At 37.5% G+C, this 26,934-nt stretch overlaps 1 protein-coding gene across 3 annotated transcripts in view; it reads left to right on the top strand.

Annotated features, from left to right (window-relative positions):
* The first annotated feature begins 2,992 nt into the window (after positions 1-2,992).
* LOC108406351 (X-linked retinitis pigmentosa GTPase regulator) overlaps positions 2,993-26,934 on the top strand; it is a 50,763-nt gene continuing 26,821 nt past the window's right edge. For 2 of the 3 annotated variants that reach the window (XM_037001543.2, XM_017675020.3), the window contains exons 1-11: positions 2,993-3,198; positions 4,831-4,956; positions 5,404-5,496; positions 6,838-6,900; positions 8,910-9,068; positions 10,431-10,580; positions 13,300-13,458; positions 18,325-18,480; positions 21,397-21,521; positions 22,982-23,167; positions 24,100-24,259. In XM_037001543.2, coding sequence (XP_036857438.1) covers positions 3,171-3,198; positions 4,831-4,956; positions 5,404-5,496; positions 6,838-6,900; positions 8,910-9,068; positions 10,431-10,580; positions 13,300-13,458; positions 18,325-18,480; positions 21,397-21,521; positions 22,982-23,167; positions 24,100-24,259 — 1,405 coding nt within the window. In that variant the 5' untranslated portion in view covers positions 2,993-3,170. The remainder of the gene's footprint in view (positions 3,199-4,830; positions 4,957-5,403; positions 5,497-6,837; positions 6,901-8,909; positions 9,069-10,430; positions 10,581-13,299; positions 13,459-18,324; positions 18,481-21,396; positions 21,522-22,981; positions 23,168-24,099; positions 24,260-26,934) is intronic. The other variant, XM_037001542.2, reaches the window with a different exon arrangement.

The raw sequence follows: 26,934 nt of genomic DNA, 5'->3' as shown, positions 1-26,934 counted from the left end.
ATGTAGCAGAGGTATTTACTACTCACTGAATGTCATGCATGCTCCCACACTTCCCCACAAAACACTGGATCTGGCCAATAGGTTGTGGGAAGGCAAAATGTGTCATGTTTGACCGAAAACATTTAATGTCTTGCTTTCTCTCTCTCCTGACCTGCTATAGCAACCAAAGAGGTCAGGAGTCACCTATGATGCAGCCACAAAATAGTTGAGCCTCCATCAGTAACCTGGAGCCCTGAGTGACCAGGCAGAGGAGGCCCCCGGCCCCACTTACTCACATTGGACATGTAGCATGAGTTAGAAAGAGATGTTTTTATTTGTGTTAAGCCACTGAGATTTGGGTGTTGTTTGCATTGCAGAATATCCTAGATTATGCTAGTACAGTGAGCATAGCCAACTCTGCCTTATTAATAATAGCTAACACCGTTGAGTGTTACTCTATTCCAGTCACCAAGCTGTAAATTCTACATGCATTACCTAGTATCTCACAACAAGCTTCTGAGATAGACAATAATATTATCATATATCATATGACATCTATGATATAGATCTACATCACATATATCAATAGTATATAGGTCTATGTGTATAGATATATCATATATATCAGTAGTATGTTGTGAGAGGATGCTTTCCTTTTAGCTAAGGAGTCTCTCCTAGCTAAGGCCATCCCTCCACATCAGATCTGGATGCCATCTCTTCCTCCCTTATATTATTGATTATTCCTTTACTCTCCTGAATCTGTATTTTTTCCCCTTTTATTCAGTTTGCACCTCAGCATTCTCAAGTCTCTCCAAGTTTAACAAAAGCCCTCCATCCACCTCCTGACCTTCTCCAACTACTATTACCTCTCCTCTCCTCTTCTCTCCTCTCCTATCCCATCTCTTGTCTCCTGTCTCCAAAGCTCCAAATGCTCTCCAGTTGCAACCCTGTTCCACAGGCTCTCCCTCTCCGGCTTCTCTAGCTCCTCTTCAACTTCATCAGCTGTTGCTGGGTGTTAGGTTTTGGCCTTCATCACGACTCATCCTAGCCTCCTTTTCTCCTCATTCTGTAGTCACTTTCCAGTCTTTCATCTAGCAGTCTTTCCCAAAGCTGCTGTGACTACATAGACCAACACACCCCCAGCCATGTGGCTCCCTCTGGGGCTTCTGCTCACCAGTTGCCTACTCAGCCCAGCACCTCCACTTTGATGTCAGTAAGCTGAAGACTGACCTGTCATTTTCTCCCCACCATACTTACCCAGCTCCAAACCCTCCTGCTCCTTCCTCAGTGTTTCCCATCTTAGTAAATGGTGCCACCCTCCCCCAGTTTGTTTATGTTGGAAACCTGGGAGTAGAGCTGCATCAATACCTTTGGGAGTGCACAGCAACAAAATGTGTTTCACTATAGTTTGAAATAAAAAAAATAAAGCATATCATAACTAAAGTAAGTCTTTAAAAATTCTTATTCTCTTACTTCCTATAAGGATTGTCATGATGCTTTCAAAACAAATATACAATCCTTAACAAAATAATTTAGGGCCTATTCTTGGCTGTTGCTCTAAGAGCTATTTGGTAGCCCTGCACCGCCTAGGAGTCAACAGACACTATTTCATCCTGAAACAACTACCTCCTGAGTATTGCTGAATTTGCCTGCTCCTCCTTGGTACCAATGAACTGTATTCCAAGCCAGGGTGACTGCCTGTTTGAGTTTCTGCAATAGCCTCTGAATCCTCCTCCTTGCTCCCATTTATTTGCCACAAGGCAGCTAGGCAGAATGATTCCAGAAATACACATAAATGATCCTGTTACTCCACTGCTTAAAACTTCCCATTGCCCTTAGTATAAAATCTCAGATCCCCAGAAGGCCCAAGACCCTGCCACCTTGCCATGAGTCAGTGTCACCTCTCTGAGCTCCCTCCTGTAAAGAACCAAGTTCCTTATGAGCCTTTGCCCACAATTTACTCTCTGCTCACAGTTCTCTTACCTTCCCAGCTTCTCCTTCTTTAGTTCTTAAATGTAATGACCTTTCTTCAGATAAGCTCTTCTTAACCTCTCACACCAGGTCGATGCTCCTGGTTAAACACTTTCTTAGTAACCCCACTTTGCTCTGTAAATAAATGATTATTGGTGTATTGCATAGCTTCATTTCTCCTCCCAATTTTAATGCAAACTCCATGAGAAAGTCAGTAATGCACCCTAGCGCACACAGTAATTCAGGGATCCTTGAATCCAGCTTTGTCTGATTCTGGATCCTATGTCTTACAACTACCACATGTAAATACATCTACTATGTATCTTTGTTTTATGATGGCCAAGTGTTTTATGCACAGGAAACTAAGGATTGACCATAGAAAAATGTAACATCTCTGGGTGGATTCTAAAGCAATGATGTTCTGCACATGGTGAATCTCTTTGTGCATGTTCTTGTCAGTAGCCGATTGTACACCTCTGCCTTCTCCTTCAGCTGGAGGACGAAAGGCAGGTATTCAGAGTACTGGCTGAACTGGCTAAGCTGGACACCAGCTATCCCACGGCCTAATCTCCACATTCGTAAATGAGGGTAACACTAACCACCTTACAGGACTGTAGTAGGGCTAACTCATTCCTAAGAATTTAATGATTAGCTCGTATATGCCAGGTCTTGGTTTAGATCCTGGAGATACAAATGCGATTCAGGATGTCTAGCGGAGTGCCTTTCTCATTTAGTTATAGTCACTATTACTAGTAGTATTACAGTGTGTGTTGATGTTTGCCGGTGTCACACAGCTTGAGAGTGTATTTGTGATGTCTGTCAGTATCGGGACGGGGTTCCTAAGGGGCCTGTATATCCATCAGTGTAAGCCCACGATGTCCGGGGCAGCTCTGCGCCGCGTGGCCGCCGCTTTCCTCAGGCGAGGGGGCGCGGCTCCCACCGCCCCGCCTCCGCTCCGCTTCCCGGGCGCCCGCCCCTCCGGGCCTCTAGTCCACCGCCCCGCCCCTCCCGGCCTCGCGCCCGAAGCCCCGCCTCCGTTGCTCTTAGCTGCCGTTTGTTGACTTCCTGGAACGCTTGAGCCGCCGACGTTCGGAGGGTCGCTGTGGGTGTCCAGAGGGCTTGCCAGACCCGCGTCGGATCTGTGGCGCTGTTTTAGGCCCCACCGAATCGCCCCTGCCGCTTTCCCGGCCCAGGGGCAGGCTCCCCGTGCCGCCCTGGGCATGGAGGAACCCGAGGAGGTGGTGCCGAGTGAGTCGCGCCGGCGGTCCGGGAGGGAGGGTCCGCGGGCGGCCAGGCCCCGCCCCCGGGTCGGCCCCATCCGGGCACAGGCCTGGTCCGCGGCCGCCGCACTGGGGCCCGAGCTCAGGCTACGCCCTGGCGAAGGACTGCGAAAGAGAGGGAAAGGGGAGGAACGGGAGGGGCGACAACGGGGAAAGGGGTGCCTGTCTTTATTCTTCTGTTTAAATAAGCATTCGATGAGTTTCTCTAAGGCAGAGAGGGTTTTTACCGCCCTATAAACTTCCCAAATACCTGTTTCAAGTCCCCAGGACAGTTATGTATTGAATGCAGTAGAGAGTGGGTGGCCGGCAACATGAGGTAAAAGAGAATAGTGAAAACGACTTGAAGAAAGGGGGTAAAGAGAGAGCCACTAGCGAACATTTCTGAAAGACTTTTCCGAGTTCCAGAAATCCATATGCTATTGTGACTTGGTACCGCGTGTATACTGTGTCACAGAAATAGACATTTCATGAAGCAGTACTTATTCTAACTACTTGGGATGCGCTCATATCTTTTCTATAATAACATCCTTTAAAAATCGTCATTGTGACCCACTAAATTGATTTTCTGACCCACTAATGGATCATGACTAACAGTTTGAAAAAACAGTGGATTAGGGCAGAATCATGCATACACTCAACTATGTATTGCATTCTGCCATGCTTTTGGTTTTCACATGATTAAATTGCTGTGCTCTTGAAGTTCACAGCCTAGTGAGAGAGACAACACAGTAAACAAAATGATAATGCTATTTAAGATAAGAGTAAATGCTAGGGGGCCAGAGCAGAGCTACCAAACCCTGACTTGTGAGGGTATCAGGGAAGCCTTCCTGGGGAGCCAGAGCAGGACAGAATAGTTAAAATGATTCATTCTAGAAAAACCCAGAGTTGTTTTAGAACCTGGCCTCCCAATTCTCAATTCCAGTTTGAACTGACATGCCTCACAATTGTTCTCCAAAGCTGGATCTGGCGTGTGTGTGTGTGTGTGTGTGTGTGTGTGTTTAAATAGTCTGGCGTGTGTGTGTGTGTGTGTGTCTTTGTGTGTGTTTAAATAGTCGTTAGAAACTGGGGTTTTGGTCTCTTTCTAAAATGGTACTGGACCAAAGCGATTTGTGAGTACTACTCAGATCAAGTAATATTTAATGATCTAATTTCAGAATGTTAAATCTCAACATCCTGCATCCTTATGATGCTAATGATGAAACTCAATACTGTCCTATTTCTCTGTGTGGAGAAAAGCCCTCACTCAGGGACTAGACCATGAAGGTCCAGTGCTGAGTAGGGCACTGACGGTAACAGCTCATTCCAGGGAGCCGATAGTGTACCTGGTGACAGCAGGACTGTTAGTGATCAAAGACTGCTATCCTTGTGATAGTACGTTTTTTTATGTTACACCAGTAAATGAATAGTAGACATTTAATGTAGTAGATTTCATAAATAAGAGTAGAGTGAAATCTGAGGAGTAAGACTGAACGTTGAATAAGGAGGGTGTAACCCCTGCTAGAATGGAGGCAGAGCTGTCATGGGACAAAGAATCTATGTAGATAATCGGTATAGACAACATAGTAAAAATTGTAAAGTAGAAATTATTGTGTATTTGCAGGTTCAGGTGCTTTGTTTACATTTGGAAAAAACAAATTTACTGAAAATATTCCCAGCAAATTCTGGTTTAAAAATGATATACCTACATTTCTTTCATGTGGAGATGAACATATTGCTGTTGTTACAGGTTAGTACTAAAATCCTAAATGAAGATAGCAATCCATAGAGAATCCTAAATATTACAGATATGCTCTGTTTTAAACATGTTTAAAATATACAGAAAGTGTTGAGTTTTTTTGGCTTTACCAGCAAATTCTTGACAAATTGATTCATCAAGAGAGTCCTTTATATCTGAAGTTCCCTTACTATATTTAAATGTTTTTTACATATTACTTGGAATAAATATTTTAATATGTAACTACTGTATAGTCTTAGAAATTCTTTACACCTACCAGAATCTGGTAACCTGTAGATAGATGGTTAAAATTATTCATTTTAACCTGGAGAAGGTAATCTGTTAAAACATGGAAAATCAATGACAACTTTTAAGTCTAGTTTTTTTTATTGCTTTGTGATGACTTCATCACACATTACTTTGTGTTGAAAATGCTTGTTTCTTTTTCTTTCCCACCAGGAAATAATAAACTTTACATGTTTGGCAGTAACAGCTGGGGCCAGTTAGGATTAGGATCAAACTCATTTGTGGGCAAGCCAACATGTGTCAAAGGTTTGGAGTCTTTCCTTATCACTTTAAATACTTAATAAACTGAAAGTCTTTAGCTCTTTATTTTCTGATATTTACTTGAATAATATTGTCATTTAACTTTATTTTAGTATGATATTCAGAACTACTTTTATATGTTGGGGTCTGAATATCACATTGATTTTAAACCCACAAGGGAAGTAATGATTCTACAGTATTGTACTAGGACATCCTTTTTTTGTGTCTGTAAATCTACTTAAATATTGCTGTAATTGTATATACAGAGAATAAGCAGTATAATATGGTAGAATCCTGAGCTCTGTCTCATTTGTTAGAGTTGTGTATGTAGCTGCTGGTTTTATAAAACACACGAGCAGATGTACTGAACAAAACATCAGAACTAGTGGTTAGTTAGTCCAAGTGTTCTTAGAAGAACAACAGGACAAAATATTTTAAAGCAGAAGTGTCCCAGGAAATATGGGACATAGAATATCTTCACAAAGCTTTCTTGCAGTTATGTGAAAAGCTTCTGTTTGGTTATAACCTTTGAACATCAGCTAAACTTGAATGGCGGTAGAGATTCCTCAGAATGTGAAAAGAGCAGTATTCTTTATCTTCCTAGCCGAATTTTTAATTTCAGTTTGCAATTTCAGTGTGATTTGTCCTACCCATGCTATTTATAGTGTTAGAACTTTTAAGTCTTCCACCTGGACAAAACAGTATTTATAGAGCATAGTCTACTAAACCCTTCGTAGCACTTATGATCCTTACTCTCAAATATCTGATAGACCAGCTAACAGGATTGTCTACACCGTGAGATCCTTGAAACCAGGAACTCTTAGTGATCTTTGCAGTCCCTGTGCTAAGCACTTAGGAGATGTTCTGTAAATGTTTTTTGAATATGTAAATGATGAATAAAGAACTTTAATATAGGTGTATGCCTATGAATATCGAACTTAAAGTGTTTCCTTTCAGAAGGTGAGTTTGATGATGGTAATGGCAGATTAGGGAATAGATCAGGTTGGTGAGGAGGCAGCATAACGGTGCAGTAGATCTCAGCATATATTAATTACTTAAAGAGTTTGTAAAGATATATAGGTGTCTAGGCCTTACCTCAGATCTACTGACTTAAATGCTCTAGGGGTGAGGCTGAGCTATCTGTATTTTTCTCAAAGCTCCACTGGTTATTATGATGCACAAGTAGTTTTGAAAACTTTTGGTTTATTAGTTAGGAACACCAACTTTGTAGTCAGACAGGCCTGGGTTTAAATCTCAGTTGTATCACTGAGGTACCATTTGACCTGGTTTATTTATCATTTTTCATAACCATAAGATATTTTAATTGTCATCTTTTTGTATTTTTAGCTTTAAAACCTGAAAAAGTGAAATTTGCTGCCTGTGGAGGGAACCACACCATCATTTCAACAGGTGTAGTAATCAATCTGTATGCGGATCTGAGGATTGAGGTCTCATTCCAGTAACATTTGTGGCTGTCAAATTAATAGAAATTGTATCTTGGCAACAATAAGATTAGGATTTTTAAAAATACAAATGGTTAGCACCCTTGTTTGCCTTTGAAAATGTGTAGGTAAATGTTCAGTGGCTGAAGATAAACCTTTACTTAGATTACGGCAAAGGACAGCATCTCCTTACCTGTGTGCACACCTCAAGGGCTGCTTGCTTCTGACCTTGTTCTTCCCTCTTCTTTTCTGAGGATGAGTGGAGGTCCCCCTTAAAAGGCTATTGATGTGAGTCCTCACAATTGCAATCAAAATCCAAACAGGCTCTGTGTGTGTGTATGTAGAAATGAACATGATACTAAAGTTTACATGGAAAAGCAAAAGACCTAGAATAGGCAAAACAGTTTTGCAAAGAACCAAATTGGAGCACTAGCACTGCCTGATTTCAAGACCTACTGTTAAGCTACAGTAATCAAGGCATTGCACTGTTACCACAAAGGGGAACAAAGATTAATGGAACAGAAAAGAGTCCAGAAGTAGACCCACACCCATAGATGCCCAACTAATGTTTGACAGAGGTGCCAAGCCAGTTCAGTGGAGAAAAGGTAGTCTTTTCAACAAGTGCTGCCGGGACTCTTCGACACCCAGGCTCTGAGCACTGAGCAGTCCGAACTCCTTTCCCACACACACAGCTGCCTCTGTCTGGAGGCTGTACTCACTGCCTTGGCTGCTCCTCAGCTCTCTGCCCTCATTCATACTTTTCCCTTGCTGACATATCTTTTCTCTTTCTCTTATTCAGATTCTAATCTTTTATGATCCAGTGTAAGTCTTACTTCCTCTGTGGAGCTTTTTGTGACTATTCAACTTTTTACTCAGCTTAGTTCCGTGAACTGCTTTAGTGTTCTACCAACTCTGGTTTGTCCTGCATATGTTAAATTGTGCAGTGCAATTCCATGTGGCCTTGTAGTATTTTCCATTTGAAAGCTAGTCTTGTTTCCTTGCTTACGTTTCTTTTTTTTTTCAAATAATATATAATTTTAAACTTTTACTGATTCAGGCTCATTTTTGCCTTCAGTTTCCCCTATAATTTTCATGTGCATTTTAATGACAGATATAACCAGTTTTTAATATGTGTATGTTTTTTAAAATCTTCACTACTTCAGAGCTTGCTGGCAATATTTATTATCTAGGCATGAGATACTACTTTAATGATTAACAATATATTAATATTAATATTAATATATAATAATAGAGTACAATGAGTCAAATGCTGTTCTGAGAATTTTATCAGTGTTTACTAAGTTAATCTTCATAACAACTCTGTGAAGTAGGCACCATTATTATCCCCATTTTATAGGTGAGGGAAATGAGACACTGCGAGGTTAAATGCAGCTTGCCCAAGGTCACACAGCTGATAAGTGGCAAGTCAGAATTTGCACGTAGGAAGTCTGGCTCTGGAGTCCTTTCTCCTAAACACAATGCTGTACTGCCTTCATATTCAGCTAGAAAGTTGAAGTCATTACACAACATGGAATTTTCATGTTTCTAATTGTATTCTTCTTGGATTTGGCTCATTTTACTTATTGGTTACCTATTATATCTTACCTTTAATGGGTGTAGAAGTTAAAATTAACGAACCACATCTCTTTTGAAATAGTTTGGGATTACAACCTGCTTTGGAAATTACTTTTCCCTTTCGCTCTGAATTAATAAAGTGCTGTGTTAACAAGAAAATCCATTCCACACATTCTGTGCATTTCAGTTGCTCCTTAAACTCTAGAGTGATTTATAAAGTCTCACAGAAATGTATAGCCTTGCCTGTTTTGCTTTATTTTTGACAATGAAATGAAGCTGTTCCCCAAATTATAATTCCAGCTTTCAACTTTCTTCACTGTTAGTGGAGGAAATATCTGGTAACTGGCCTGTCCCACAAAGATGGTGACTATAGTATACTGATGTTTTCTTTTCTGTGTGCAGAAGGAGACAAATTATATGCAACTGGAGGAAATAATGAAGGACAGCTGGGACTTGGTGATACCAAAGACAGAAACACTTTTCATCTAATTGGTCTTTTTACATCCCAGCATAAGGTTAAGCAGCTCTCTGCTGGATCTAACACTTCAGCTGTACTAACTGGTGAGACATTTTCCCATTTCAAAAGGGATACATCCTTTTCCTTTCGACTAGGATATAGCAACTCAGTAAAGTGAACACAGCATTGCTGTTTGGTTTTCTTTCATTGACTATGTGTTTTCAGAAGACATTTAAAGTAGAACTTTAAATCCTGACATACATTACACTTTTATACCTATTTAGAGTTACCTGTAAACATACATTTAGAAGGTAATTGTTAAATAAATTCTAAGCTGCATTGTCCATCTGCTCCTTTAGATTTTCTTAAATATTATCTTGGTGTGTGTTCTGAAAATTATACTTGCAGCTTTAATGAAGTTGCTGTCAGAAGCATCATAGAAATCTACTGGATATGTGTTATTATATAATACGGTTTGGAACAGTCATGTTATCTCTTGGCTCTCCCTGCCAAAAGCCCGTATGAGAAATTTCTTGAAAACTGGAGCCAAGATAGGCCTGAACTCAGAAGAAGTCACTGGCATGCTGCATTGTTGCAGCTGGGAGAGCTGGGTAACTTAGAGCATTACTCTGGGCTGTCAGCAGAGCCAGAGTTGGTCTGTAGCTCCATGCCCTCAGTTGTACCAACCATACAGTTAGCCCTTTGCCATCCTTCTTTTGGCTCTTACTTTCAATTTTCCTTTCATTTGCCTTGTTAGCACACATTTCAAAGATTAAACATTTTTGAATTAATGAAAAAATATAAAAATAAGTCTTGATAATTCCTTTCTAAAATATTTTTCCTAGTTTAACTTTTTCTGACATTGAAACATTTATCAAAAGGAACATAAGTTCACCTGTTTTTGAGATGCTTCATATATGCTGATTTATCTCCTTCTGCTCTGAAGCTAGATTATGTATTTTCAAGTGTAAATTATAAAAAAAAGTTACTGAAATACGTTACTTTTTTTTTCTTCCTTTAAAGCATCACTTCCACAGTGTTCTCAAGAACAAGGTCTTCTGGGGCCTTTTGACCTGGGACTTGTGCAGGAAATGTCCAGTGTGGCTCATGCTGCCATTCAGTTCAGTTGCGGGTAGACTGCTCAAAAGGAGGAAACCATTTTCTGTTTGGAGACATTAGAATAAGAAAGCTTTTTATCGGCAAAAGACATTCTGTCTTTGCTATTGAGATAGAAATACAGACATGATTTATGTCAGGTTCTTCTCAGTCCTTTATCATTATAGAAGCATTTCATAATAGAAATTGAACTCTTAAGTAGCTAGCTGGTATAAATATCTTAGCAGTACTTTTCTTTCAAGAGACATAATTTTTCTAAATTAAAGAATAAATGGTCTGTTGGAAATATAATAACTCGATAGCCCTGCTATCTCTTAAAACCTTTTTTCTTCTTTGTGTTTTCTGTATAGAGGACGGAGAGCTCTTTATGTGGGGTGAAAATTCTGAAGGACAAATTGGCTTAGAAGATATAACCAATATATCTGTTCCCCACCAAGTGACCATTGGGAAACCAATCTCCTGGATCTCCTGTGGATATTACCATTCAGCTTTTGTAACAAGTAAGACAAACCATTTTAGATTTATCATGTTATCTCCTATTTCTATGTCATTGCTAAATTAATAATAAAATGATATAACATTCTACAATTCTATAGAAGTAATACCATGGTAGTCAGTGTAATGAAGTAGTTTTGGTCTGTTTTAGCTCACAGTATTTTTCCATTTCAATAATAAGAGTTTAATATTTTAAACTGTCCAAAATGTTGATTTTTTTGGTGATATTAGGTCTATTAGAAGCACAAAATGTGTATGTTAGAAACCCTTCTCAAACTTCTTAGACTTTTTGGCATTAAAAACAAGACTGATGGTTCACTTTCCCCTGGATTCACTTGCCTCTGTACTTCAATCTATTCTACTCTTGTCCTGATAATTTGCTTTTATTGTTTTAATAAGTGAGTTATAGACTTCTGTTGCAGGAACAGAGATTAAGATTATATGGGAAAGGGAGAGAGCCCAGTATGGGATATGATCTGCTTTGGTGGGATTTTCTCAGCATCCTCAATTTTTCTTCCCTCCCTTCAACTGCAACATTTCCTACATTAATTAAAATGTTTGAAATGTTATAGCGTACATCTACACTAATACCAATAGGAGAAGTGTGATCATGGCTTTCTATCTACTGATGGTGTTTTTCGTAGTAAAATCACCTAGAGGAAATAGTTTTGTGGCCCCTCTTAGATATCTTTCTAAATCTTGTTTAATACTTTTACTCCTTATTCCATGCACCTCAGGTTCAGGTTTAGAAAGTCCTGGTTGATCCATCCCAGTGCCCGCCAGGTATACCAGTGCATTGGTAGCAGCTTGGTACCGAGAGAGGGCAACCTTTGACTTGGCTGGTATTGTTCACCAATGTATCACTTCATGTATTGAACAAACTGATGATCAGTAAATACTATCAAATGAGGGAGGGAGTAAATGAATGAAGAATTGATTGTGTTCCTTGGGGCAATACCAACTTTAGGGCTCCTGGGGTTGGTGTAGTCTGTGCTCACAGTGTCTATGAAACAAAAACAAGGGAAAAAAAACAGATGGAAGACAACTGAAACAAAAATCCCAAACAAAAGCATCATCTTATATTTGGATTTTAATAAAACTGCCAGAATCAGTTTATGATTAAACTCTGCTTTAGCCAGTAGGGGAACAATTGGAATTATTGTTCATCTTAAATCAACAGATTTTATACTGAGTTTTGTTTTGTTTTGTTATGCCTTTTAAAAAAAGTGGAAGTGAAAAGAAACAGATCTGGACTTAGTAACTTCTTTATGTGAGAGGCAAGAAGCATGAGGAGAAGGGGAAGGGTGAAGACTTAATGAGCACTTTCTGTGCCAGGGCTTGTTAAATACTTCATAGAAAACTGTGCTCAGAAAACTTTGTTTTCTGTGCAGAACAATACAGAAAATCAGTTTGTGATACTTGACCAAGTTTTAAGTGGCACATACCCTGTGTGTTGGATGTCCATGGCACATACCCTGTGTGTGTGTAAAGGGTGCAGAGCAAAAGCAACAGGAAAAAGACACGTATCCTCCAAAGGCCCAGCATACACTTCCTAGTCCTTCCTCTTCTGAGGCTGCGCAGGGCATGCTTTCTCTTTGGCAGCAAACTACAGGGATGTGTGTGTAATGTTTACCTGGGGATGCCCACTCTATTCTCAGGATCTGAGGCTTTTAAGGGTTGGGGGGGCTGGTCATGTAGGCACATCTTAATAGCAAGTAGCCTCAGCAACTGAAACTCAGGTCCCTCAACACTGAAACCAGGATTATATAATCAATGCTGATGTTTGTGCAAAGCAACCTTAACACTCAAGCAGAACACTCATTATTCCAGGTGTACATAACAAAACCATCAATCACTAATACAATGCACACTCCAAGGGCCACCTTACCAGGGCTTGGGCAAGTGGTCACTCATGGTAACCACATAAGCACCAAGACGTGCTGTGTTACCTTTTTTTCATACCATTTATGATGTGTTCTGTGTCATTCTTTAACTTAGATTACATATTTACAAAGGCCTTCAAATTCCTGCTTTACAGAACTCAGTTCAGTACATACAAATGAACACAAAAGTTTCTGCTTCAAGCTCACAGTCTTACTATAATGTAGTAAGTGTAGTAACAGAAGCAAATGATTAGTATTAGTATGGACGAAACAGTGATTAAATGTCATGAGTTCCCTGATAAGAGAGTCTTTTCTGAAGAAAATGCCACCTAACTGCTATCTTAAGACTTACTTAACATATTTACTTTACACATAAATGAGCTTCCTAAAACACATTTCACTAAAAGCAAACATTCTTATTCAGCAAGTGTTCATTCAGTGTTTAGTATACTCAACACTGTGCTAGGTTCTTAGACTACCATAGTGTGCAAGACAAAATCCATATCCTTATAGGTGCTTAATGTCTAGTCATTTTGCTTTACTAAAAGGAAGTAGAAAAAGTAAGATCATTTTTATGTTTTATGAAACAGCTAAAATAATTTCCTAGTTTTTTTTGGTAGTCATGGTTGTGACTTCTTCATGAAGATTTTGGATTAGAGTGATCAAGAGGAAAATCTAGCTTTACCTCCTTACCATATAGTAAAAATAACTCAAGAAAGGTCAACTCTATTAAATTGTCATTTTCTAAATTTTTTATTGAATATGAGAACATGCACCAAAGAGGACCAGTATTTTGTTCTTATTTTTGTCATCATTGGTCACTGTTTTTTTCTTTCAATAGCAGAGGGAGAACTGTACACATTTGGAGAACCTGAGCATGGGAAGTTAGGTCTCCCCTACGAGCTGCTGATCAATCACAGAACACCCCAGCGAGTGCCTGGAATTCCTGAGAAGGTGATCCAAGTAGCCTGTGGTGGAGAGCACACAGTTGTTCTTACAGGTACGCATGGAGCCTGTTGCTCTGTTCCAGGCCTTCCATGGTGGCTAACGAAAACATTATTTTTACACTCAACTTTTTTATTGTAATAAAATAATACTGAAAAGATAATTAACATCTGATCTACCCTCTTAACAGATTTTAAGTGTAGAATACACTATCAGTATCTACAGGCTCAGGGTTATACAGTGGATCTCTATAACTTAGCTTGCATAGCTGAAACTTTATACCTGTTAATTAGCAGCAACCCTTCCCCTCTTCCAGCTGCTGGCAACCATCATTCTAGTCTCTGCTCCTAGGAGTTTGACTATATTAGATACCTCATGCAAGGTGGCCTTGCATCTTTTTCCATTAAGATCCCCATCTTTTATTCCTGCAGTTCTGGCTTACGAAAGGAATTTTAAGTAGAAAAAATGAATTTTGCTGAATTGTTTTTGCCTACAGTTGACATTTTCATGATCTTAACACCTTTAATGGCAGCTGATGACATTGCTTTTAGCTCATTTGCAAGGACAAACTGTTTTTCTCATGTGTATATATCTAGTCTATATTTATCTAAAATTGACAGTATTTTTCCTGAAATGCCTTTTTTCTCTGTTCATGCTATTTTCTACATGTCATTGATAACTCTTTTCTTTTGTATATATGCACAATATATAATGTGATTTCTCTCTAATTTTTATATTCTATTACAGCAATTCATTAAAAAGTGTTAACATTTTAAATTATAGCTAAAAGAAAGTTAGAACCTTAATAGCAGTATCACTTTTGGCTTCTGAATTTTGTATTGGGTATAACATCATTTCTCAGGATTCTAGTCAATGTATTAAAATATACCTACTCCATGATAATGTGCTTGCTAAATTGATTCTCTCAAATTTGTTTAGAATTTGATTTATTTTATTTTAGATGTATACAGATAATGCAATTAGGGAGTAAATTATGATATTTTTTGGTCAAAAGAATTTAACAATTTCTAAAGTTATCACTAAATCTTCAGTAACCCAAAGTTAGAGATGTTCTAGACAAATTTTGAATCATATCCAATTCTCAGATGATATGTTTAATGTTGCAAGGTGATTGAGCAATATTTTATCTTTAGATTTTCCTCTTTTACATCACTTTTCCTTGACTTCTTGTTTTAGTCCCAGTCATATTTTTTAAGCTGTGGTTTCCCAGAATTGCAATTTCCAGATGAAATATTTTTCCAAGTTAGATATTTTTTTTTCAAGGCCTAAATTTGGAAATAATTCAAAGTTTAAGATTTCTTTGAATTCCTGCTGACAAGATGAATTTTCATACATTTTGAAAAAGATTTGTTCTAGGAATTGAACTTTGAAGTGTGTCTTTATAAATTATTTGAAAATTCTATAGAAATGCAACTTACTCTTTATGTGTCATATTTTCTCTAGTTTATACATTACAGAAAGAATTAATATATTAGGGGAGTGAGGGTTATTCTGAAGGACACAAATGTTGATTATATAATGGTAATGTCATTCAACTGTATAAATATTTTCCTATAAAATGAGCTCCAAGATAATCCATGATACTTTCAATTATAATTAAAATAAATGCACTTACTTAAATGTGATATTTTCTTGCACGTAAGTGTGATATTTCATATTTCTATATATTATAGAAATATATTATAATGTAGAATATATTAAAATATATAGAGAATATATAAAATTATAATATTATAGAAATCTGTATATTACAGACATTTAGCTTCTGTGGACTTAGTTTTTTGAGGTTAAAAATCATGTTGCCAGAAAATGTTTTCTCTAGATTTTTGAAGACTTTGGGAATCACACAGAGCAGTAAAGTTTTTATATTTTAAGTTTTTAATATTGTAAAAAGAATATGAGGACCAACCTCCAATTTAATTTGGCTAAATTATGGACATTGCAAAAAAATGCAATGTTTTCACCATCACAAAAGAAGGAGCATTTTCAAAATAAAAATTAAAAAGCTCTTAATTTTATAATAAAAGATACCTCCTTAACTTGTGTACATTTATCTGTGTGGAAAATTCACTATTTTACCTGTTTTTCACATTTTTCCATGGAGAGCTTCATTATGATCTAGCCCTGGTGGGAAACCTATTCTAGAATGCACTGTAGACAGAAATATTAAGTATTTAGTCCTAACTGATGAAGAAATGGACCTGAAGAGTATATGGATCATCTATTTAACTAAGTACTAAATTGAATATGTAAGAGTTTTAGAATACTTTGCAAGACCTTAAAAGAAAGAATAGCTAACCGTCTGTTCCAGATCATTCACTTCACTAAAGGAAAGGGCTTGGATTAGATGATTTTGTAGGGATCCTCCCCAGCTTTGTTTTTCCTTGTGTGGGGTAAATTGTAGGATTTCCAGAATCTCCCTTCTAGCCTTTGTTCATTTACATATCAGTAGGTGTTTACAGCTTCGGCCTCCCACAGCCTTCAGGGCAAGGGGTGGAGAGATAACAGCCATTTTCTCCCACCCCTTCTCCTTTCCTGGTATGTAATTGGTCTGGCACCTGCCAGTCACCAAGGACCTGCCAATGGAGTTCCTCCTGGAAGGGGTGGGTGGGAAGGAGAGAGCACTAGGGCAGGAGAGTAGGAGTGGCTGCCAGAGGAGAGGGACAGGGCTGGGCTTAGCCACCAGATTCCAGCAAACTGTGAGCAATAAATGGTTTCTCCTAACCTACCCTTTCCCTTGACTTAGTTTGGTTTCATCGGTTTCATAGACGATACACCCCAAGCCGGGAACACCCTTACCCCCAGAGCCCTTGTTTCTATAACTCTAATCTTAAAATCTATTCGAGTATCATTTATTAAAATACTTTAAAGGTAATGTAAATTAGTTCATTGCTGATGAGTTTATTCAAAACATAATTTTTACTTGTGACTATGATAAGTTGGAAAATAACAACTACTGCTTGTAGTGATGTAGATTAGTTTCTCCTTAGACTCAGAGAAACAATGGATTGCTGCTGAGACAGTGTCAGGCTGGAACTTGGGACACACTAAGGCCCAGTGAGAGACAGAATCTTGTATGTCATCCACAGCAGTTACCCAAAGACACGAAAGTCCTGGTTATACTGTGGGGTTCACAATGAAGTCTGGATCTCAAGGAAAAATAATAATTCATATTAACTTCTCTAGATTATGCTTGGATAAACTTAAGCTCTCTACAGGGCAACAAGTTACTAGTCAAGAAATCAAATGTATTCTGTGAAATTAGAGTTTATTGATGTAAAGCCACCTAATAATATGTTTTCCAAATTTAGTATTATTTATTTACATTGAATAATGTGAATTGTTAAATATTTGTTAAATAACTGTTAAATGTTACAAAGGGGATATGACCAAAAATTAAATTAGCTGTTTTATGTTTTTTGATAAAAGAGTCTCAGGTCATTAAAAAAAATAGAAACTATTGTCATCACTAATCATCTAAGCACCTGAAAGTGAACCTAGCAGGATAAGAAACAAAACTTGACCAGCTGGAGATAAACTGTTGTTTTACCCAACATTCTGCTGTTAAGTTGAACATTCAGAACAGCAGGTACTCCATGTGGTTATGAAACAAAGAGATGGTATTTCTTACACTAAAATGAGGATCTGTTTTTGCCATTGCCTCAGTGTGACTTCATATCCTTCACACTTTGACATAGCATATTTTCATTAAGAAGTGATATCTATATGTCTTATTTATGAAGTAAACATTCTTATTAGAAAAAAATAAAAACTATATGACAATAGTTATGTGTATGTCTTATTTATAAAGTAAACATTTCTATTAGAAAAAATATAAAACTGTACAATAGACAGTTATATGTTCATAGATATCTTCCATTGTCAAAATGAGTTAATTAAATAATTACTTTTTAGAAAAATGTTCTTTACAACTCAGTGTTCTATAATGTTTTAAAATCTGTCTGAATTTTTCTCATTTAAACCTTCCAGCAACTCTATTAGATAGGGATTGTAACATCAGAGAATTTAAGTTACTTGCCTATTTGCCACAGCTAGTACTATTGAAGGCTTGGGCTCCTGCTCTAATCCAAAGTTCTTGCTCTTCCCCTGGTACCCAGAAAGACAACGTACTCAACTATGGAGAAGCAGACGAATGTCAAAAACTGTCAGAAACACTACACGACCTCACATAGCGGCGTGTCTTAAGAGGGCCCTTTGCCCACCACTCATTTATCCTGGTTTTATGCTTTTCCATTACTAGAGCATATATGAGCTAATATGTACTAAGTTATAGGAGGTCCTTTGGAGTCACTTTTAAAATAGTAATATAGACAAGCTTTTTCCTTCCTTTCATTATGGTCACATTTCCTAGTAAAGGAATTTTAACTGTGAATAAAGCTAGCATATCTATTGTAAGTTTTAATTCTCATGCAAATTCTCTTCTGCAACTGTTTTCTAAAATAGATTATTATATTAAACCACTTTTAAAAGTAAGGAGTTTTCCTGTAGAAAATACTATTCATTTTTTTATTTAAGGCAGTGAAAAGAATTAGCCTAATGACAATTGATGCTTTATAAAGAATTAAGTGGAAATTATAGGACACTTTAGGTAGTTCACTGTGTGTCTTTAACAAATGTGTCTTTAGCAATTCCTTTTATGGCTATATGTAAAAGATAAAATCAGGCCCATGCCATAATTTTTACAATTGTGTGTCTTGTCACTTTTCCTTCATCATTGAGAAATGTATACTTAAGGATTAGGTATTCTTGTATGGGTATTTCTTTCAGAGGCACTTAGCCTTCATTATAAAACATTGACTCTCACAGTTTTTCTAGCTATAATGGTGAAAGTTTCTGCTTCCCTGCAGTCCTGTTCTTGTGTCTCCCCATTGCTTTTCAGAAAAAGCCGTGTACACCTTTGGCCTGGGACAGTTTGGTCAGCTAGGTCTTGGCACTTCTGTTTTTGAAACTTCAGAACCCCAAATGATTGGCACTTTTAAGGATCAGAGAATAACTTATATTTCCTGTGGAGGAAGTCACACAGCTGTGATAGCAGGTACAGATCAGAATTTCTGTTAAATAGTTATAAAACTGGGTGTATTTTATTACAAAATAAATACTGTATGTAATGAATGTATCTAACTTAAGCAAAGGAATTAATAACTGAAAAAACAAGAATTCCTTATTTAATATGCCAACATACAAAGTTGTAAACTCCTTTTTAATATTTTAAATCAATTTAAAATAAATGTAAATGATCCAAAGATTTAGAACCTCAGAATATATCAGTGCTGTCAGAGGGAAGACCCTAGTATTCTACTTTGGCAGAAAGCTGAAATCTTTTTGAAATTATATCACTTTGGAGACTCTTAAATCTGCTTAGGCCAGAAGGAAAAATCCTACAGAAAGAATTTATTTAAAACATTCCCCCTGTTCACAATCAGACAGTGACATTCAGGCCGAGTAAATTCTTATGATGCTTTTTGCCACTAGGAGGCGTTTTCAGGAGTGACTCGTCCCTATTTCCACAGTGATAGAAAGGTATTTCAAAGACCTGGATCCTCTACAGGTCTCCCACTCTGTAGTTTCTCCCTTATCAAGGAGATGCTGCTATGGGCCTACCTCTCAACCTCAGAAACTAGGTCCTGCTAATATGGACTCAGTAAACATTCTCCCCCAAGAATGACTTACCTCTAGGTAATTGATAAATCCCACAATTTTAACAGCTTTGGAACAAAAGGCTCTATAATTTCATTATTTCTAGCCTACATTCCTATCTAAAAATGAGGTAAAGCATTAAAAAGTCAGAAATCATATAGTATTTTGAAATAACCCAGATACTATTAGTTCTGCAGTTTTTTCCTTCTTTCTGATAAAGCTACCGCTACTACGGAGCTCATCTAATGGTATCTGGTTAGGGGAAGTAGGAATCAGAAAATACAAGGTACTACTATACACTGTTCCTTCTTCTCCAAAGAACCTTTCAGAGAGCTACCTGCCCATTTTCAAGTACCGATGTCCTTGTTAATGTAGCATGAAATAGAACTATACAGAGTGTAAAGATTATTATTCACACATAGTCCCAGAAGAGTTGTTGATATGTATCCCTTACTGCAGGGTGTTAATCTCAGTATCCTTACTACCATTTTTCATAAACTTTGAATTGCCATTGATGGTAAATATTTATTATGGATCATCTGACATACAACTGGATTATTTGGTTAAGCTTTCATACCTTTCCTCCTGATAAAAGGAGTTATAGCACAAAAAATTGAGCATAAACCTCATTTGCCTTTTTGCTCATGAATCTTCCCCAGGGGACATATGAATTTTCTTCCTCCAGGTCTGATGAAAGGTGTGTAATGAGTTGTTTGTAAGTTCTTGCCAGTTCCCCATTATAGCCAGTGGCTCATGTTTTAAAAAGCTCACTGAGGTTGGAAGTGCAACCAGATAGCTTAGATAAGAGTTTATTTTTTTCTGGCTAAAGATAATGAAGTTAAAAAATGAAGCTTGAAAAGCATTCTGGTTAGTAAGAACTTTGAGTCTAAATTTGGAATCTAAACACTGTTTTTGCTTATTTATAAGGAATCTATTTATTTTTGAATAATAACTTTTATACTTGTCACTTTACTGAACTGTTATTTTCTAATCATTTTTCAGTCAGTTCTCTTGGATTTTCCTAGAATGCAATTTTTTGCCAACTTAAACTAGAAGTCCCCAAATGTGATCGTATTTCCTGCACTAAAACTGTTCATTTAGCTTATTGCCCTTAAGATAGAGTTCAAAAATTGAACTAGTAGGATCTCCTGTGATGTGGTTCCTTCTTACCTCTACAGACTCACCTCATACTATCTCCCCTTTGTGCTCCAGGCATATTGGTTGCCTTTTGGCTTCTTGACTGTAATATTTTCTCTTCATTCAGAGCGTTTATATGTACTTCGGACTTCCTGGAAGTTTCTTTGCACCCACCTTGCAGCTAAAGCCCTAATCATCCTTTAGGCTTCAGTTTGAAAGCCTTTCCCTAATCCCCAGACTAGAGAGACATCCCCCTCCTCTGCACACATACTGGCACCATTGCCTTTACTTCTGCTCCTGTGGCACTTACCCCACTTGAGATGGAAGGTGTAAAAGGGGGCTTGAGAAGAGTGGAGGTTCAGAGTAACTGCTTTAGCAGTGGGCAGAAGGGTTAGAGGGCTAACTGGAGAGAAGCAACAGGATTACTCATCATCATCATGGACCCCGCTATAGAGGGGACCCTGGTAATAGTATGGAGACTAGTCAGTATGGCTGGGGTATGGTAGTATTCCCTTCAGCAGCATTCTACACGGCCCACTTGTAGAATTAGTAGGAGAGACGGTTAGATTGATCTAAGCCAGTAGTTCTCCACGAGTGGTGATATTGTTCCCCCAGAGGACACATGGCAGTGTCAGGAGATGTTTTTGATCGTCATACCAGCAGAGGTGGGGTGTTCAATGGGCATTCAGTAGGTAGAGGTCAGGGCTGCTTTAAACACCCTACAACACTGCCTGGGACAGACCTGCACAAGCAAGAATTATCTGGTCCCAAAGAATGGTACCAAGGTTTAAGAAATCCTGATCCAGTTAATGTCCCGGGGATGAAAGAAAACAGATATATTGGGATGTAGGGGGTCAGAATACAAACACAGCCCTCCCCTTGAGAAGGTGATATTCATTACAAGATCCCATGCTGGAGCTGCTGCTCCACACAGTGCCTCACACAACTTGGCTGCAACTTCACAAACCACCAAGCGCTCTGTGCTTTAGTCTCAGACTATCTACTGCCTGATTTTATGTGCAAAACCAAAGAGACCATAATGTGGAAACATCATCGGCTCAGAGTGAATTCAACATGGAATTTGAAGGGAAAATTAAAATTGTAATGTCAGTTAATATATTTGTCTACTTACAAATAGATCCTTACAGGTAACTCTCTTTTTTTTTTTGCATTTTAGATATGGGCATTATGTATACTTTTGGAGATGATCATCATGGAAAATTAGGGCTTGGAGTAAAGAATTTTACCAATCAGTTCATTCCCACTTTGTGCTGTAATTTTTTGAGCTTTACAGTTCGATTGGTAAGGGCATCCCATTTCCCAATTTATATTTTCACATTCTATATTTGAGTCTGTCAGTATTTCATAGAAAATTTGTACTTTTATTTTTGTATGAAAGAATATCATGGCTGTATCTAATAAATGTACTCATTTCCTAATAGCCAAATGTCACACATCATGCCACTCTGAATATCTGTCCATTCCTTCATTTTCATGCTCTAACATCTTTTTACCCTGGTCTCGACTCTTCTGCTTCATTCTCATCTGTCCCTTGAAAGCCAGGACTGTGCTGTACCTGAAAACTTTTCTGAATCTCCCATACCACCCAACAAAGTACCTTCCTGACATGAGTCATCTGTAAATATTTGTTGACTTCGTTATCACTACGACTCTCAATCCTGCACAAGACAAAGTCCAATAATAAATTAAGAGTTTTAAAAATATGTTTTCCTGGCTAAATGTTATTTGGATAAGACGGTATTGTTTCAATGTCATCCCAATCAGGTGTCGTACCTCTATTGTCTCTAACACTTCTGCCAATTAAGAACTATGGACTTGAAAATGTCGTTTACTTGGTGATGGTAATATCACTTGAAATTTGTTCTGCAGAGACTCAGTGCCTCATACTGTGGAATACTTCCATTCCTTTATTTGACAACCATTTAATGAATGCCTGCTTTGTACAAAATGCCGGACTAAGAAGGAGGGATAGAAATATACACTGACAAACAAAACAACCAAATCCTCATTTACTGAGCTAATAGTCATATGGGGAGGTTTTTAAAAGTAGTATAGAAAAAAAGAAATAATTTATAAATTTTAACCTTGAAGATATTATGAAGGAAAGGTTCAGAGTTTGTTAGTTTTATGCCACCATGTAGAACACTGTAAAGCTGGAAAATACCTGTGTATTGCAAATACTACACAATTTTTTAAAACATTTTGTTAATCAGTATTCCTCAAAATCCTTTGAGGGCTGATTTTGTTTTTCATTGTTCCATCATTGTAAATGCTTGCATTTTGCTCTAAGGGCTTTTAAGCATTAAACTTTAAAGATGTTCATGTAAAGAAAAAGGTTTAGAGACATAATTAACCCAAGAAGCTGATTTATTCTTGGGTCACTTTTGTCCAAGTAGAACTTAGAGAAGTTCTACTCTCTGAGTAATTTTTTTCAAGTTGTTAATGTTGCTTCCAGATTAAAATAACATTTGCAGATGTTTAAGGAGAAATATAATGTGCCAAATTTTTTTCTCTATACTATATTAAATTGAAAGTAAAATGGTGTGTTAAATTTGTTCTAATTTTCAACTATCGTATTTAAAGAATATGTATTTTGTAATTCATATATATATAGAGAGACAGTATGTCAGTGTCAGTGTAGGAAATCTACTACTAAGTAAATGTTTTGTAGCTGAACACTTAAAAACCCATTTGTGTTTGAAGCCAATATTGATGAATTTATCTGTGGATTTATACTGCAGGTGTCTTGTGGTGGATGTCACATGCTAGTTTTTGCCACTCCACGACTTGGTGTGGCAGAAGAAGTTGAGTTAGAGAAAAGAAGCGAATCTTGCTTCTCTGCAATGGCTTCTCTATCCATCAGTGATCAGCCCTCAGGAAATGTACTGCATAGAACTTTATCAGCACGTATGCGACGAAGAGAGAGGGTACACTTGTGGCCTATTCTGTTTAATAGTATTGTCTACCACTGCAAAGAAAAGTAGGGAAAAAATTCACTTCTTTTTAAATCAAAGAGGGGTCTTTTCAGATAAATTATTTTAATGTTTAGAGTTGAGGGCTTACAATCTTAAAGCAAAGTCAGAGTTAGCTGTTAAGCATAAGCACAAAAATCAGAAAATTCAAATTATCACAGATAACCTTTGCTTATATATAGTGGATACAAAGCAAGTATATAGAGCATCCTTTTATAGGCCTATCTTACCACCTCAGATTGAATGCTGAATTGTTTTCTCAACTGTATGTAGACTGACTTCTGCTTTGCTTTCTCTCTAACTCTCTAACTCTCACTCTAAACAAAATGAAACATGGAAAACAAATAAGTAGGGAGTTTAGTTTGAGAGAGGGAATATTATTTCTCAATTAAATTTAAAGATTTCATTCTGTGAAATTATTTCAATGATACAATTTTTTAAATGCCAAGCAATTTTTAAAGGAGGCATTTCTTCTATATAAAATTACTTTTAAGTTCTAAAATGTACTCCTTGAGAAGTAAAAAGGTTAAGTTTGACTTCTTATTATGAAAAGTATATATGCAAAAAATGAGAAATATCCCACTGTGTGGTTGTTTGTTTATGTCTCACGAGTAATTTTTTGTTTCTCAAGGAAGGCAGAGAAAACACATACACTTTTCCCCATCATATGAAAAACAGGCTTCCAAATTGACAATTTAGAGCAACTTAGATTCGGAGACAACAGAACATTTTTGAGTCCTTCGGGATTATTAAAAAGTGAATGTTGTGGTATGTTGCCCAGTTCTGAAGTCTCTCTCTCAAATATGCTTAGTAACTGGAGGGTAGTTTATGTCAATATTAAATATATAACATCATCTAACATTTGATTCAACCTGTTTATTTTAAAGGAGAAATCGCCAGATTCTATTCAAATGACACGAATGCTACTTCCTCCCAAACAACCTGTTGGTTTTCCCCCCAGTTCAGTTCCTTCCCCTATGTCTACAAGTATTCTGCCAGAGGAAATGATATCTGAAAAGAAGGGTCCCATGCAGCCAACAGAGCCAGGTACCTTCCCATACTCTGCCTGCTCTCAGGAGAAATATACATTTTATTTCTGTTGTTTTTATGTTTATCTTAAGTGTTATTTGGATAAGATGAATAAAATATCTTAAGATGTTCTCCAATTAATTAAATTGTTCCCTTCCTAGTTTAAGACTGACATCTCTCATTTGAACCCAAATCTAGTAATACTTACAAACAGAAAGCATCATCAGTGACCCTAAAAACGCACGTAACAGCAGCACATCTTTTTTTTTTATCAAATGTGCATCACAGTGTTTCAGCAGTCCCCCACCACCACCTCCCCCTGCCCCTACCCACTCCCCTCTGCCTTGGTAACCACTTGTCACCTCTCAGTGTCTCTGAGTCTAATCCTGTTCTGTTCCTTCTGTTTTGCTTGATTTTTATATTCTACAAATTAGTGAAATCATATGGTATCTGTCTCTCCGCCTGGCTTATTCCACTGAGCATAATACCCTCTAGATCCATCTATGTTGTTGCAAATGGCAGGATTTCTTTTCTTTTTATGCTGAATAATATATATTACATTGTCTGTATGTGCCACCTCTTTATCCATCCATCTGTTGATGGGCGCTTAGGTTGCTTCCATATCTTGGCTATTGCAAATAGTGTGGCAATAAACATAGGGGTGCATATATCTTTTCAAATCAGGGATTTTGTTTTCTTCAGGTAAATTCCTAGGAGTGGAATTACTGAGTCAAATGGTACTTCTGTTTTTTAGTTTTTTGAGGAACCTCCATTCTGCTTTCCACAGCAGTTGCACCAGTTTACATTCCTACCAACAGTGTAGGAGAGTGTCCATTTCTGTGTTGCCAGTCAGCAGAATAACTTTATAGAGCAGTGTATAGGCTACATGGTATCTTCTCTTACATTACATCCTTTAAACCCTGAAGCAACTCCATGAAATAAGTGGGAGTTATAAATTCAGTTTTATAGATGAAAAAAGCAAGCCTTGAAGAGATTGAGTGACCTGTCCAAGGCCACTCAGCTTATAAATGAAGTGAACAGGATTTGAGTGGAGGTCTTTTGGACCTTTGCGCAGTTCTGCACTTAGGTAGTATAATGTAATGGATAAGAGCATGGGGGATGGAGTTAAATTGATTTGGTGTCAGATGCCAGCTCTGACATTTATTAACTGTGTGAGTGACTTTGGGAAAGTTACTCAGTTTCTCTAAGCCTGTTTCCCTGTCTTTGAAATGAGTTTAATAATACTTACTTTAGAGAGTAATTGTGACAATTAAGTGTGATGAGGCATATAAAGTACTTAGCATTGAGCTTAGCACCTCTAGAAGCCCCTTAATAAACATAGGCATGGTTATTATTAATACCTCTACCTCACTGCCTATCAGATAAAGATTTCATGTTTTAAATCATAACCCCAGCTCTTTAGCTGTTATGCACCTTTTCTAAATAATATTGTTTATAGATATTTGTGTATTTTAGGGTTATGTATATGTTGTTACAGAGTATGTGCTTGGATGATAGGGGCAGGACAAGAAGCCAGGGCCAGACAGAGTAAGCAGAATTAAGATTTGGAATTAAGATAATCTGGACATCTGGCATTAAGAACCATGGCACAGATAATTTTTAGTGTCTTTGAGATCAGGAACCTAGGCAAAAAGCTGAGGTGATGAAAGATCACAACTCAAGCAAGAATTGTGGGCCAATGGAATGGAATATTATCTACTACTAGGACCTTAATAATGGCCAGTTTTCTGCATCTCACCCACAACTTTTGTATGTTTCCTTTTGAGATAAGAATCACTGGCACTCTTCAGCCTTGTACACAGCAAAAATACGTTCTCAAAATAGTGTGTACAAGGAAAAAAGAAGTGTATGGTCTGGAGGAAGGTTTTTTCCACTTCAAGAGATTTGAATGTGAAGATATACATAATTTTGTAGCTAGATCTTATCTACAAAGGAAGGGCCATCTCTTAGCTTTTTGTTACTATTTGCTAAAACTGTCTTAATAAAAAGTATTCTGAAAGTTCTATCCAACATATAATGCAACTTCTTCTAAAATTATTTGCAGACTTCACTGTTTATCATGAAGTGATAGAGGTCAGAGAAGACCTTGCTGAGGATGTGGCATTTAAACTAAAACATGAGATATAAGAAAGAGCCACCACACAGAAAGAGAGGATATATGCATTGCAGGCAAATAAAATACTATAGGCAAAAGTTTGGAGACATTTTATAAAGGAAGAAAACCACCGAGGCTAGGGATGAAGAAAAAAGCAGGACAGGATCATGTTGAAGAGACAGTGAAAATTGTTCATGGTTTTATAGGCCATGAGAAGCCTATGTAAATTGAGTGTTTTCTTAAGTACAATAGAAAATCATTAAAGGGTTTTAAACAGTGGAGTGATGTATTCCAATCCAACTTACATTTTAAAATGATCACTTTTGCCTCTGTGGATTGTAGGGAGGCCAGACTAGAGGTAAGAATACTTAGGAAACTTTTTCAAGAGATAATGACAGTGTATGGACCAATGTTTGCAGTGGAGATGGAGAGAAAGGAGCAGATTTGGAATACATTTTAGACATAGAACCAACGAAACTTGCTAAACTTGTTTATGGATTACACACAGATGTGAAGGAAAGGGAAGAATCAAGAATGATTCCTAGGCAGAAGAATGATTGACAAATTTGAGGGGAAA

This window comes from Manis javanica, chromosome X (genome assembly GCF_040802235.1).
Source record: "Manis javanica isolate MJ-LG chromosome X, MJ_LKY, whole genome shotgun sequence".
In the NCBI taxonomy this organism is placed as follows: Eukaryota; Metazoa; Chordata; class Mammalia; order Pholidota; family Manidae; genus Manis; species Manis javanica.
The sequence above is the reverse complement of the archived record's forward strand: the minus strand, read 5'-3'. Positions and strand labels throughout refer to the sequence as shown.